The sequence below is a fragment of the Urocitellus parryii genome, chromosome 10 (assembly GCF_045843805.1).
Source record: "Urocitellus parryii isolate mUroPar1 chromosome 10, mUroPar1.hap1, whole genome shotgun sequence".
Taxonomy (NCBI): Eukaryota; Metazoa; Chordata; class Mammalia; order Rodentia; family Sciuridae; genus Urocitellus; species Urocitellus parryii.
Genome location: NC_135540.1, coordinates 104,656,913 through 104,671,263, shown reverse-complemented (window position 1 = coordinate 104,671,263; position 14,351 = coordinate 104,656,913). Strand labels below are relative to the sequence as shown.

At 41.1% G+C, this 14,351-nt stretch overlaps 1 protein-coding gene across 4 annotated transcripts in view; it reads left to right on the top strand.

The window, feature by feature from the left end:
- The window catches only part of Kit (KIT proto-oncogene, receptor tyrosine kinase), a 75,116-nt gene that overhangs the window by 46,070 nt on the left and 14,695 nt on the right, over nt 1-14,351 (top strand). For all 4 annotated transcript variants that reach the window (XM_026385661.2, XM_026385653.1, XM_077803261.1 and 1 more), the window contains exons 6-7: nt 964-1,153; nt 2,014-2,129. In XM_026385661.2, the coding sequence (XP_026241446.1) occupies nt 964-1,153; nt 2,014-2,129 (306 nt within the window). The remainder of the gene's footprint in view (nt 1-963; nt 1,154-2,013; nt 2,130-14,351) is intronic.

Below are 14,351 nucleotides of genomic sequence, written 5' to 3'. Positions count from 1 at the left end.
GGAAGAATTCTCAAGTGGAAATTACAGTAGTAAGATTTAAAAATAGATAATTTAAAAAAATCTATATTGCTAAATGCTTTCTAAAAGAACTGTGCCAGTTTAAAGTGTGTGAGTCAGTGTGCTACTTTTGCCACACTTGCAAGATTCTTGAATTTATTCTAAATTAGTTTTGCTATTTTTAATAAGGGAAACCTGGTAGGGTATTTTAATGACTAGTTTGGCCAAGCGTTTTTCCTTTTGTATTTTAATGTCTTTTCCCTGTTACCTCAATTAACTTTACTACACAGACTTTTAAAAATGTGTATGTGTTCAAATTTCTTTTGTAGAATGTTTTTGTTCTGTTGTTTCCCAAAAGTCTAGAACCTGCCACATCCTCTTAAGTCTGAGAGGAATCAGTACCACGGTTTAATTAAAAGGATGTTTTGATTCTTCATTAAAATGGTCTTTGATTTATCAGTGATATATGAGGGCACCTAAGTTTATTTTTCTTCAAATAAAAAATGGCATTCCTTCAGCATCTTTTGTAGAAATTAGGGCTATTTTTTTTCTTCACTCATGACATTTTTAAATCATATGTATCAATTTATAGGGTCTGGGCCTGGGCTAAGTATTTAGCCCCAAGACCTACTAACCTAATAAGCACTGGGACTAGTGGAATGAGAAGCCTTTTGAGATGGTGACAAGTCTTTTAAAGAACTGTTGTTTGGGGAAGTCAGGATTCCCTGTGTGTGTTTCTTCTCACCTTGAGACAACAGTTTCACAGAAGTAAAGCAAAATGAATCAGGGGCTAGTTAAACTTGTCTTGCTAGTTGATTAACTAGCAACAAGCAAGTCCTCTTTTTAATTCTAAGAGGACGTGTGTGTGTGTGTGTGTGTGTGTGTGTGTGTGTGTGTGTGTGTGTGTGTGTGTGTTTTCTTGGACGGTGGTAGATACTGATTTCTGTCTCCCTCTGTCACGATTAGATAAAGGATTTATTAATATCTTCTCCATGATGAATTCTACGATATTTGTAAATGATGGAGAAAATGTGGATTTGATTGTTGAATACGAGGCGTTCCCCAAACCAGAACACCAGCAGTGGATGTACATGAACAGCACCACCGCTAACAAGTGGGACGATTACCCCAAGTCTGAGAATGACAGCAATATCAGGTAAGAAAGGGACCTGGGCTGGGGGGGGGGTGTGTGTCACACACGTACCCCACTTCCACTGGCCTTCCCAGGTCCTATTTCTGTGACCGGACCAAGGGTTGGAGGGATGAGGAAGGGTTTAGGGCAGTCCAAGGCTGCCTCTCCAGGCCCCTGGCCTTCCCAGGTCCTATTTCTGTGACCGGACCAAGGGTTGGAGGGATGAGGAAGGGTTTAGGGCAGTCCAAGGCTGCCTCTCCAGGCCCCATCTGGCATTCCATTGTGCCTGCGCCTCTTTGCCTTGGTCTTCTCCTTTGTAAAAGGGGCCAGGTGTCTCTGAGTGTAGCTGTCTTCTGAGCGTAGCCCAAAACAGTGACCAGAATATATTCAGGACACAATAAATAATTTTCTCCAGAGGATGAAGAAAGTTAATGCCTTTACTCATTGCTTAAAACTCTAAGGAAACTAAGAATCATTAAGTAGGTAGCTTTGGGCCAGGTAGTGAGCTCAAGGGCTTTTATATCAGACCCCTTAGTTGATCTTGATCTTCAAAATATTATAATAAAATAGTAGCAACAGAAATGCCTTATGCATGCTGTATATGTAATGTAAGGCCAGGAGAGTAGCCAGGGACGGAAAGAGAGGGCACAGGCTCAAGGTTTCCTGGGTGCTCAGATGGCCTTTCCAAAGCTTTGTTACCATACAGCAGGCACTTGTCCCAAGTCAAGCGTACACATTCATTAATGTGGATTTTGTTAATACTGAATTAAGTGAGTCCTATTTTCCCCCAAACAGGCATCTGTTTCCTGGTAGACATGAAAAAGACATGGACAGAGGTGGAGGTGGTGTCCACTGTGGGCTGATTTATTGTCCTTTCCTTGTAGATATGTAAGTGAACTTCACCTGACCAGGTTAAAAGGGACTGAAGGAGGCACGTACACATTTCTCGTGTCCAACCCTGACGTGGACGCTTCCATGACATTTAACGTTTACGTGAACAGTAAGTCCAAGGGAGGGGCTCCTTATCTTTTTTATTTTTTATTGCATGTTGTGGCTCGTGTTTGTAACAGCTGCAGAACCGAGCTCATTGTGTACCATGTAAATAATGTTTCATGATAATTTTGACCTTAACAAAGACCTCGTGGTTTGGTGGTGAGGAGAGAAAACCAATTCCCTGTCCTACTTTTCACTGACCACATGACCTTGTTCAAGTGGCACAAATTCTGGGGGCTGTCTTTGAAGTAAACAGGAGCCATACAAGTTGAAAATAGCAAGTTGAGGGAAAAACGCGTTATTATTGATTGTTGAAACAGGAGCCAGATGTTGAATGGGAGCTGGGTTGTGGTGTCAGGTGGGAAAGAGAGGCCATCAAGCCCTGACATGATTTCTTTGTTACAGTGCTTTCTCTTTCCAGGCTCTGATGCAATTTGTGTTTAGATTGTCCTCCCTTAAGACCAGTGCAGTATTGATCCAGCTCAAGGGTCTTCCCAAGTAACGTGTGGGTCTTGTGGGAGCAGGTAGCAAGCAGGTGGTCTAGGAAGGAGGGTGGCTGTGTTCCTGGGGACCTCAATACTGCCCTGCTGTGGCCCTGCCCACCTCCTACCTGCCACATCTTAAAGAAATAATCTACACAGGGGTTGAGGCTGAGGAGGGCCCATAGGGAGTGTCTGCCAAGTGTAGGGCTTCTTCCTGACTCTACACCTGGTCTAACTTGCAGTTCCAGGGAAGGGTGGACAGGTGCCTACCACACCATACCCACTAGAGTATCCCAGTAAAAGGACTGTCAGAATTGGCCCTTCTGGGGTTTGGAGGATCTGGAGACTATAGGGAAACATTCCTCACAGATAATTTAGCAACTGAACTGAGTGCTTTGAGTGCTTTGTGTGTGTTAGGCTGCAGGAGGGGTTGTGGAAACAAAGGCTTCCAGCCCATTCCTTGCCCTGAAGGAGCTTACCTGCTGTTTTGCATAATTAACTCTTGTGCTGCTGCCCCTCAGCCAGGGGGATGGGATGGGTAGTCTGATCCATTAAAAAAAAGAATGAAGGAACAAAACAGCTAGTGAGTGATGCTCAGGACAGATTTTTGATTACTAATCTATAGAGATTTTCTTACTATATCAGCATTTCCAAAATTGCATTTCCTAAATTACATGTTAATAAAAAAGGTCACATGCATGTAATTAAAAACATGTTGTTTTTTTTTAAATTACTGGCCTCTCCAGAATCCTTAATGTGCTGATGTGCATCCCGCCTTCCCTAGAGGATGCTCTGGGGTGGAGTGTATTATCCCAAACTTGTTTGACCCACAGAACTTGCCCTTTTCAAGGGAAACATGTTAATTATTATTTCTGTTCCTCAGAGCAGTTTTGATTACGTGGTATCTCATTGGCCCTCAACTCAAATGTTTCTAGATTAATTCAGATGTTAATCAAAGGAGCTTAGTATATTACACAGGGGCAAAATTATCTGTTTCTGAAAAATCTTAATATTCAACTAACCTAAGAGGTAACTGTAGGCAAATCAATATCCTTGCAAGCTGATACGCATACTGATCATTCAAAACTTTTTTTCCCCCACACTAGTACAGCAGAGCTTCTCAACCCATCTAAGGCAAAATGACTCCCTGTTCCACCCCCAACCCCCAGATTCCCAATTCACCGTGGATCAATACTTCTTCCAAAATACAGCCAAAACCAGTTGCTTGAAAAGTGAAAAACAACAGAGATATACAAAATACAAGCATGAGCTGTTTCATTCATTATATCCCACTGATTTTAAAAAAAATGGCTTTGCCAAGTCACTCCTAAATGCTCTGAGCCTCCCTGTCTTTCTGTGGACCAGTGACGGCGTATCGGAGGATCGTGGGTGTGGAGTGCCTCATAGAACTCAACATTGAGAAGCTCAGCAGTTGGGGAGTTTATAAAAATCAAGTGTTTTGTGTTCTCTCTTTTCCCCCAGTACCAGGGCCAGAGGGACATTTAATTTAGATGGGTCCCTTTCTGTGGTCTTCACGCTTCCTTCTGTTACAGAGCAATCTGTCTTTGGTCTTGAGATACTGGCCCCAGAAGGACATTTCTCACCTTTTTTCTCGGGGGGCAGAATTGCTACCACTTCACTTATAATTCTAACTTGCCATCCGACTAGACCAGATTCTAACACTTTCAATGATGAACTTGCACCTCTTTGAAATTAGATCAAGTGTGCCCTCAGCCTTCCAGGGGACCTCGTTCTAGGGCCTGGGTGTCCAATCCCCTGCTGTATCACCCCGGGGATACAGATAGGACAATGTAGGCTCTGCCCTCTGTGGTTAAGTTCTTCAGGGAGTCTCTTCATTCATGAGTCAGTTTGTTACAAACACTGATTGAAGGCACTCATTTTCACTTGCTAACACATTGGACTTCCCAATGTGAACTCCCTCTGGTGGGGCCAGCATTTCTTAAATGCTCTTTTCATTTATAATTGGTTGATTTTTTTGTGTGGACTTTTTTTTATTGAAAAAAGAATCATAGTTTATAGTATTATGGGATAAGCCTTTTTATTTTGAAATTTGAAATCAAAAGCTAAATTTGTTTTAAAGTTTAGAACTTGGAACAGATGTGTTCATTCGGGCATCATCTTACCTGAGGCAATTACATAGGTAGGTCTACTGTGTGGCTTATTCTGTAAATATGCTTAGCCACCAGGGTGAAAGGAATCACATTCTGCAAAAATTAGAATTATAAAAACCAAGGTAATAAATGCACAGGGTTACTGCAGAAATTCAGGTTGTTTAGTGACACTGATTCATAATTGCTTAATAGATTCACTGGTGAAAAATGTGAGTAGAAACCGTTGATTTGGAATGAATAAATGTTTGCTGGTGGAAAAAAAAAGACATTTGTTTTGAAATTTTCATCTGTAGATTTCAGTATATGGAGTGTATGTGAGGTTGGGAGGTGGGACTTTAATCCCTGTGTAGGAGACTTTTAAATTATTGAGCTCAAACAATTTGTGTTAAGAGAACAATTTAATGTGTAACATGTTAAGCTTGAGAATGTTTTAATAGTGTTTTTAATTTCTTTAACCAAGCCATGATATATATAGTCTGTTAAACTGGCTCAGTGTCACTCAAGGTAGTTTTTATGGTCTGAAGCTAGGATGTATTTGCCTTCTTTGAATAGAACTTCCAATGGAAAATAAACTAATGGGAGTTTTCATTACAAAACAAAGCAAGCTGGGTGTGATCATACATGCCTGTAATCCCAGGGATTGAGCAGGTTGGAGCAGGAGGATCAGAAGTTCAAAGCCAGCCTAAGCAATTTAGCAAGACTTTATCTCAAAGAGTAAGAAGGACTGGGGATGTAGGTCAATGGTAAAGCACCCCTGGCCTCAGGGCCCAGTACAAAAAAACAAAATAAGATAAAATTCAGTTATTTTTTGCATTGAATTTGCATTACTGTGATTACTCTTGGAATCCCTTATCCAAGATGAATATAGAAACCAAATTCCTAGTTACAAAAGTTTGATATCTTTTGGTGAAAGTGGTGCTTTGTTTCCCTTGCAAATAAAAATTAGGAGGAATGTGGAATTCTAAAAACTTTAAATCTTTACCTAAAAGTACGTATGTAATAGGGCTTTTACTTTTTCTCAAATTCCTGTAGATGTTAGCAAAAATTGCATCATCAAGATTTTATAGTTAGCCTGTGCTACTTACTTAGAAATCCATAGTTTCTTTGGTTATAAGAAACATCATACAGTAAGATTCTTTAATCAGATCCTGGGCAAATAAAAGGCCAGGTTTGTACTTCAACATTAATTTATATTAAAGTCAATTTAATCGGGCTTTTTTTTTTTTTCTACACTACATCAGATTTCTTGGATAAATAACAAGCTTTATAGTGGGCTCAAGTGGTAGAAAGTGAAGTAAATGTTTTGTAAGTTTATTTTGGCTTCTTATTTCAAATACTCATATGAGTCCTGAAGTAGTATGTCTAATTATAGAAAAAAGTTGATTATAAATCCATTACTTTTTAAACCTCTGGAGTGATTTTTTTTTTTTTTAAAGATCCTGTAACTTTGAATTAAAACTTCAAAACATCATCAGCGTTTCCAAATTGGTATTTTGAACTTAAAATATGTGGCATTTAAATGGTATGTAGGGGTCACCAAGAGATCTCTCTCCAATCTTAAAGGAGCACCCTTTAGTGACAAAACTCAGCCAGTTGAGGAACACTGCTGCAGTCTCGGATGGTGATGACCGGAGGCTGACATTGAGAACCAAAGGCTCTGCTTTCATCCCGGGGCCTACAAGAGCACCTTGTACATTCAGCCAGACTGGAAGCCCAGATGACCCACTGGCCTGCATCAAATTACTCTCAGAAACCACTGATGTCATTCCATTTATGGAATGGGATTAAAGGGGGGATTGAGGTACAATTTAAGGACATGCTAAATAATGTATTATTTCTAAATCACTGTGTCTTATAATTAACATCCTGCCTGGTGTTAGGCGATTATTTATAGATCCTACAATATACCAAAATCAGCCAAAGCAATCAATCAATCACCCAGAATGAAGTCTCTTGATGAGAAAGTTCCCCTTGGACCACATTGACAGAGTGTGGGTATTTTTGGTCATGATAGAATCCGGTTGCAGATGGCTGGACCAATTCTAGGTAGAGGCCACCGCAGCGCAGTGGCCTGCAAGTAAAGCACATGGCCAGAGTGCCATTTGCCAAAAGAGAAGGTGGGCCTGTCCAGCCGGCCGTGTAGATTCCGGGGACTGCCTGCCAGCCTTCAGCCATCTGGGTCACCCACCTGGCTGGAATCTCAGGGACCGCTTCCCAAGCTGAAACATTAATGGCCAGCTTGCCTTCAAGGACTGCTCGGTTTGGGGCCTTTGGGCCATTGTGTCCTTCAAGAAGATCCTCATAAAACAGCAAAGTTACTAGAACTTGGCTTCTTTCGGAAGTTGGATATCTTTTCCTACCTCATAACCCTCCTATTTTTTTTTGGGGGGGGGAGGGGAGCTAGAGGTCAAACCCAAGTCCCTCTACCACTGAGCTATACCCCAATCCTTCTAGTTCCACTTTTAAAAATTGATAGCTCTTCCAAACCCATGGATATTCAAACCATACTTGTGTTAGAGTCTAAGATTTTTAAATGTAAACACATTCTCTCTGAGTTTTTTAAAATCTCTCAAGGGAGATTTTACCTTTTAGTGTTTACCCCCATTAGATAGATTCTATTGGAATCCTATATTAAATTATTGGAATTCTTAACCATTAAATAAAGCTGATGCTAGTAGAACTCCTCTCTGACTTACTTTCTGGGGCTACCACAGGAACTGTAGGGTAGCTTGGTTTATGTGAACATTGGTATATGTTCTTAAATTAAAACGATATTTTCACATTAGAAAAGTGTTAATGAAGGATATGTATTGAAGCAAACATTTAAAAAAAGCAAGTTTTAAGCTTACTTCTAAGTTTATTTACTTTTTATTATTTACTAATATCCCTTATTACTCTTTCAGTGCATTTATTTTTAATTTTTTTAATGAGGTCACACTGCTTCACAACCTGATATTTTGGTGTTGAATCACAGATATGTTGTGAATATCTTTCCATGACATAAAATGCCCTTCCACAGCATCTTTTTGGTGTCGTGGTGTGAGGATCTTCTGTGGTTCATATAGTGTGTGTCTGATGCCATTTGGAAACATCATGGAATGAGGCAGGATTCTGAAATGATGTGACTGACTTCCAAAAGAAACCTGTCAGACAGTTGTTTAAAGTTGATAATTATCTCGTTTAATCTTGAAGGAGTGACCTTGCTAAGTGCCTGGAAGTTAGCGAGGTCACCATCTGTCGTTTTCTTTCACGCTCTTGTGTCTTCCACATATGTGTGAAAGCTGCACAGTTAGGACAGTTTTAACTTAAACAATAATCCTCAGATCTTCCTAGTGTGGTGGCAGATCTACAGAGAAATAGTTGCTTGTCTTTTCACAGCGATCTTTTTATAGGTAATGTGTGTTTATTTGAGATGTCTCAACAGCGTTTGATTTTCTCTTCTTGAAATTTTGTTCTCAAATTGGTTGGGATTTATGAACATTGTTCCTGATGTGACAGACTCTAATATCTTCTTATAAAAAGAATCTATGGATAAAAGAATGGTTTTAGACACTCAAATTGGGGAAGAAAAAGGCATGGCAACCTACTTTTAATGGAGGATTTGATTTTCTTCTAATGTGGAAAAAATTCAACATTGGTAGCTACAAACTAAACATTTTCCCCACTCAAGTGTTGGTGTAATTTTTTTCCTTCATATCATAAGAAAATTGGTCTTGAGTGTGTTGCTGATTGGGAGAGATCTGTTTGTTTTTTTGTTGTTTTTTTAAAATCTTGGCAGGGAGGTACGGGGTTTGAATTCGGGGGTACTTGACCACTGAGCCACATCCCCAGCCCTATTTTGTATTTTATTTAGAGACAGGGTCTCACTGAGTTGCTTAGCCCCTTGCTTTTGCTGAGGCTGGCTTTGAACTCTCAATCCTCCTGCCACAGCCTCCTGAGCCTCTGGGATTATAGGTGTGCACCATGGTACCTGGTGGGATCTGTTTTTAAAAAGCTAACTCTTAGGGAAGAAAGTAGCCCCCTGGATTCTCAGGCCCTTTGCTGTTCAGTTTGTGGCTTTTTTTTTTTTTTTTTAATGTATATGATAGAAAGGTGGGGAAACAGGTTTAGGTTTGTTACTACATAAAGTTTGCCGAGGTTGTCCCTGGACTTTGCTAACAACAGCATGAGGAGTCTCTTTCATATGGTGGTACTTCCACCCTGTAGAAATTTCCTTTTCAGTGGAGCCAGGTGTGTTTTTACATCAAATTAGCCTCCTTCATTTGTAAATGTGCGCGGGGTCACCTGTAATTTAGTGGAAATTTAAATTAATCCAAGAATAGATACATAATTTTTCCATGGGCATTGTGTCAATACCCTTCTCCTCCACTTCTGAATTATAGGGCAAAATGAATTAGCTACTTTTACAGAGTACAAAAATAGCATTCATCCCATGCCCGCCCGCTCTCCTTGGCAGCACAGGGGCTGGGTGGGGTGGGGGTGGGGCGCTATGTTGTGGTGTATGCTCTGGTCCCCTCCCATGTCTGGGGCACACAGCAGCAGGATACCGTGATTCTAGCTGAGGAGGGCTTTCTCCAAGTAGTCATCATTTTCCAACTACATCTTGAGATGGGGCGATCTTTTTGATGGCTGTTTAGAACAGGGATTGGCAAACTAATCCCTCAGGCCAGATTCAGCCTGCTGCCTGGTGTTGGATGACCAACAGACTAATTTTGGGGGTTGGTTGCTGGGGACTGAACTCAGGGGCACTCAGCCCACTGAGCCACATCCCCAGCCCTATTTTGTATTTTATTTAGAGACAGGGTCTCACTGAGTGGCTTAGTGCCTTACTTTTGCTGAGGCTGGCTTTGAACTTGCGATCCTCCTGCCTCAGCCTCTCTAGGATTACAGGCATAGGCCACCATGTCCGGCAATTTTTTTTTTTAAATGGGGAAAAAAATCAGAAACTTTCATGAGACCTGAATAAAATTCATATTTCAGGGTCCATAGTAAAGTTTCACTGGACACAGCCCTGCCTGTTTGTTCAGGCAGTGTCCATGGCAACTCTTGTATTCCAGCCACAGGGCTGAGTTGATGCAAGAGACACCTGACCTGAACGCTCATCTGACCCTTTGCGGTGGAAGTTTGTTGACTCTTATTTGAGATGACTGCTTCATTTCTTTTCTTCTTCTTCCTCTTTTTTCTTTTTGAGGGGAGGGGTACCAGAGATTGAACCCAGGGGCACTTAACCATTGAGCCATATCCCCAGCCCATTTAAAATTTTTATTATGACACAGAGTCTTGTTAAGTTGCGTAGCCCTCGATAATTTGCCGAGACTGACTTTGAGCTTGCAATCCTCCAAGAGTCGCTCTCTCAAAAATAGCTGGGTACAGGAGACCACAGTTGAATTTTTGTTTTGTTTGTTATTGAAGTACTCACGTACCAATTTCTGGGTATTCTTAGAAATGTGTGAAATGCAATCTATTCTGGAGATTTTCTAAAAAGTTTAATATTTCCTTTAGTATGTAAAAAAGTTACCTTGAGTTATTTTTGTCCTCCTAGTTTAGCTGATTTAAATTCCTCTATTATAACAGTGTTGTGGCAGGAATGTAGGTTTCACCCAGACCAAAACCAGGGTAGTGACAGATTTCTGAAAAGCACTGCCTCGTTGCCATTAAACACCAGCAGCCCTAGACTTGTAGAAGCTGAAATTCATCCTTTGGCTCGCTCTTCATTTAGTCTTTTTATTATTTGGAGACTTGAGCCTGTGTTCTTTGTCCTGCTGATGACATAGCGTGAGCAAATGTGCATGTACAGTAGGAGATGGGTAAGGTGGAACTGGACAAGAGAAGAGCTGTACTCAGCGTGCTTCTCCACACGGAGATGAATGAAAGAAGGCACTTCCCAGGGTGCATATCCACACCCAGCCCGCAACTGCCAGCTCTTGGTATCTGTGCTATGTTCTTAAAATTCATTTCCTTCTTGCCTTCCACATGGACCTGATGGTAGGAAAAGGGAATATTTTTCAAGATTACAAAATCCGTGGAGTAAACCAGTGAATGTTTAGGATTTTTAATTGCCCGAGCAATGAATTCTTCATAGTTGACTTCCTACAAACTGATCGGTGTTGTTGAAGATACCAGAGTGACCCAAGTCTACCATGCTCTGGAAAGGAGAAAGACTATTTTTTTAAATCTCCACTGGAAATACATAACTTATGCACCTTTAGGCTTATCTAAACCTCCAACTTGGGAGGAATTAGGGAATGTGTCATTTGGTACACTGCTTATTGCAGAATAGCTAAGAAAACCCAGCTCGGATTTAACCTGGAAAATTGCAGAGTTATGTATCTTTAACAGCAAAATGTATATTTAATGCCTTACACGGTGCATTGAGGCACTTACAAATGCAGATGAGCCCAGATTTTCATTTTTAAGGAATCAAATTTCACCCTTGCTCATTCTTTATGAATTAGACATTTTCCTAATGCAACTTGCCATTTATAGCCCATACTGGACTAGTTTATAATTAAGCCTTTTCAGAATGAGGTGTTACACTACCAGCACTCAGGACGGGGCTGGGGCTGGGGTGAAGTGAGAGGTGTAAAATTTAAGGAGCCACTCAATGGCAGTTGCCAACTTAAGAGACCTTTGGGATCTGTGCCTTCTCAATTCCCCACCTGGGTTGCTCCTCTTGCTTCACCCTATACCTGGCCCTCGTCAAGGTTTCTTGAAGATGCTTTTAAAAGGCCCATTGCTGGATCAGAGTCCTTGCTTACTGAAGCTCTGGAGGCGGGCCCAAGAATCTGCATTTAACCTCTCTTAGTAAGTCTAATGCACATTGAAGATTTAGCACAGTCTGAGGCCCAACAGGACAAAAGCTGCTCATCTAGCCTCAGGTCATGATCCACCTGGGATAAGAGCTTTAAAAAAACCACCTAATTAACCAGCATCAGGAGCAAGTAGGCCAGCCAGACCGCACAATTGCCTGCCATGGCCCTTGTATAACTGCTACCAGGTGTCATGCTAGGAGGCTTGGATCTTAGAGCACTTGTCACCAAGGCTCAATGTAATTGATTATGTAATTTTGAGCTGTTCCAATTTTTTAATTAAAAAATGTTTTATAGGTTCATTTTTGGCTACATGTTCACTATAGAATAAAATTAGAAAATAAGTCAAAAGAACTATCCATGTTCTGCTACCCAGAGATGATCATTGTCAACATCTTAAGGTATTTTTTCAGCCTTATAAAGCTTCTTTTTTTTTTTCCCTATTGTGTTAATATTTAATTCCACTAAAAGTCCTTCATGTGGCATAGTGGGCATTGGGTGGGACAACTGACAAAATGAATGCAGGTGGAAATAGATCTGTATTATGAACTTGATTCCCATTTGAGTCCTATCCATTATCTTTGTCATCAATGTGTGACCTACACATCATTAATCTCAGTATTTAAAAAAAAATCGTATGGCTAGGCATATATGAGGATTTCTTATGTTATAGCAGTCTGTTATAAGAATAGTAGAAATAACTTCCTGACCCAGAAAAGTCACCATTTGGCTCTTCTTCCAGGTCCCTTCTTGTCACTCTAATTGAATGCCTTTGGAATCTTAAAGACTTGTTCCTTTGGGTGGGATCCAGTGATTGCCCTTACTATATGTCTGTGAGGTCAGACCCTGGGCCAGGAGTCAGAGGTGTAAAGAATAAGATGTGGTTTCTGCTCCTGAGAATATGGGAAGCTGATGGAGGAGGAGGACTGAGATTTTGTGCAAGTGTCAGATGCCAAAACAGGGAGAGAGAGACCATCTTGGTTTTGGAGAGTTGGAGGTTGCTTCAAAAAGGAGGTGACACTTAAATCGAGTCCAGAGAGAGACCCCACCGTATGGTGCCTCCAGTCTTCAGCAAAGTAGCATTCTCCTAAGAGTCCACTGGTTTTTTTGTGTTATGTCCTACTTTTCAGCCTGATCACACAGTTGCCCATGATAATTAAATGAAACTTGCCAGATGGATGCTTTTGCAAGATGATGGCTCGTCTTCTTGCTCTATTTGTGAAAGCTGGCACTGGATCCAAGCTCTCAAGGATGCTCCTACCTTGAGATCGCTTTGGAGAGTGGTTCTTTTGTGTGAAATTTGCCAAATGGCCTGCCCATCAGCAGGGCCAGGCTGAGTGACAGGTGGGTGTGTCATGCATGTGGACACTCCAATCCTTGCCAACTCATTTTGCCTCCAAGGAGGTGAGCTACTGAGAGGTTGTTCTACGAAGAGGTCTTTTATCAGTATTACCTTCTTTTAGAGAGATAGGCTTCCTAGGCTTCTGATCCGTCAGTCTCCTCACCATTTATTGCTCTTATAAGTTGCAATATAATTAATATTGAATTCCCAATACACCCAGTTAAAACACATGCACATTATCTCACTGTCTTAAAGAAGCAATTTTCAGATCATTGAAGGGAGTATTAAGAGTGGCAGACACAGTTAACTTAATCTGTAGAAAACTTGATTAGCCAAGGAGGGGAGGTACTTTAATTAGAAAAGGATGAATCAGTAATAATGATTAATAATAAATGCATCGTTTCTTTTCTGTGAGTCATTCTTTGTGCGCACAGTCTCATCTGTCTTGTCTCAACATCCCTATGAAGTGGGTACCACTGTTATTCCCATGTTACACATGAGGAAACAGAAATTAGGAGGGACATTCTGAAACTTAAAGGGGCAGAGCCCCATTAATGGTAATAGTGGGAGCTGGCGCTCAGATTGCCCACCACACACTTGGCCTTCATGGTTCTGTGTTCAGATGTGGCCTATTCCTTGCTATCCCTTTAAGGGTATGGGTGGGCACTGACCATGTCCTCAAGATGAACAGTTTAGGGGCTTGTTCTCAAAGCATTAGGTGCCTTCAAGCTTATCGCCTTTAGAACAAATGAACATAAGTTCATCTTCCTTTCACTTCAGAAATGATTTCAAGAATTTGAAATTGTTGAATATCCATTGATTATTGTAGTTACATAGAAGTGTCAAATTAGAGCCTTCCCGCTGATACAATTTATGTTTTTGCTGATTATATCCAGACTCTAGGTACGTGTATGAATAAAATTCTTGGGCTGGCTTTCTCTTCTAATTTTCTGTCTGTATTTTGCATGGGAAATAAAGATTTGGAGTTAAAAGCACATTTTGTCTTTTTATGTTTTTGCTTCCCTATAAATAGGATGATTCAGCTCTACATCAGCACCACCCTTCTGGCCCCCTATCCTGTAACAGTTCCTAATGTCATCTCTTCCACTTGCCATGATAACCTGAAATCCTATGGCAGATACCGTCATTGAATCCCACTGTCAGGAATCCTTTAAGCAGGATTTGTACATTTAGAACAGTTGGGATTCGAGAGCACTTCCCAGAGCCATTTTTCAGATTGTCCCTGGCTGGAAGCAGAAACCTGCCCGGTGGTCAAGCGAACTCTTTTGCAGAGACTGTCACATCTCCAGGGCGGGTGGGGATGGTCTTCATGGGGTGTGGGCAGCAGTAATTGTGAAAGTCATGGCTGGACTCTCCTGTCCACTTCTCTGTATCTCCCACTCACTGGTTCAGATTCTCCCTTTGAATTTGTCCCCCCGAGTTCCCCAAAACCCCCTCACACCC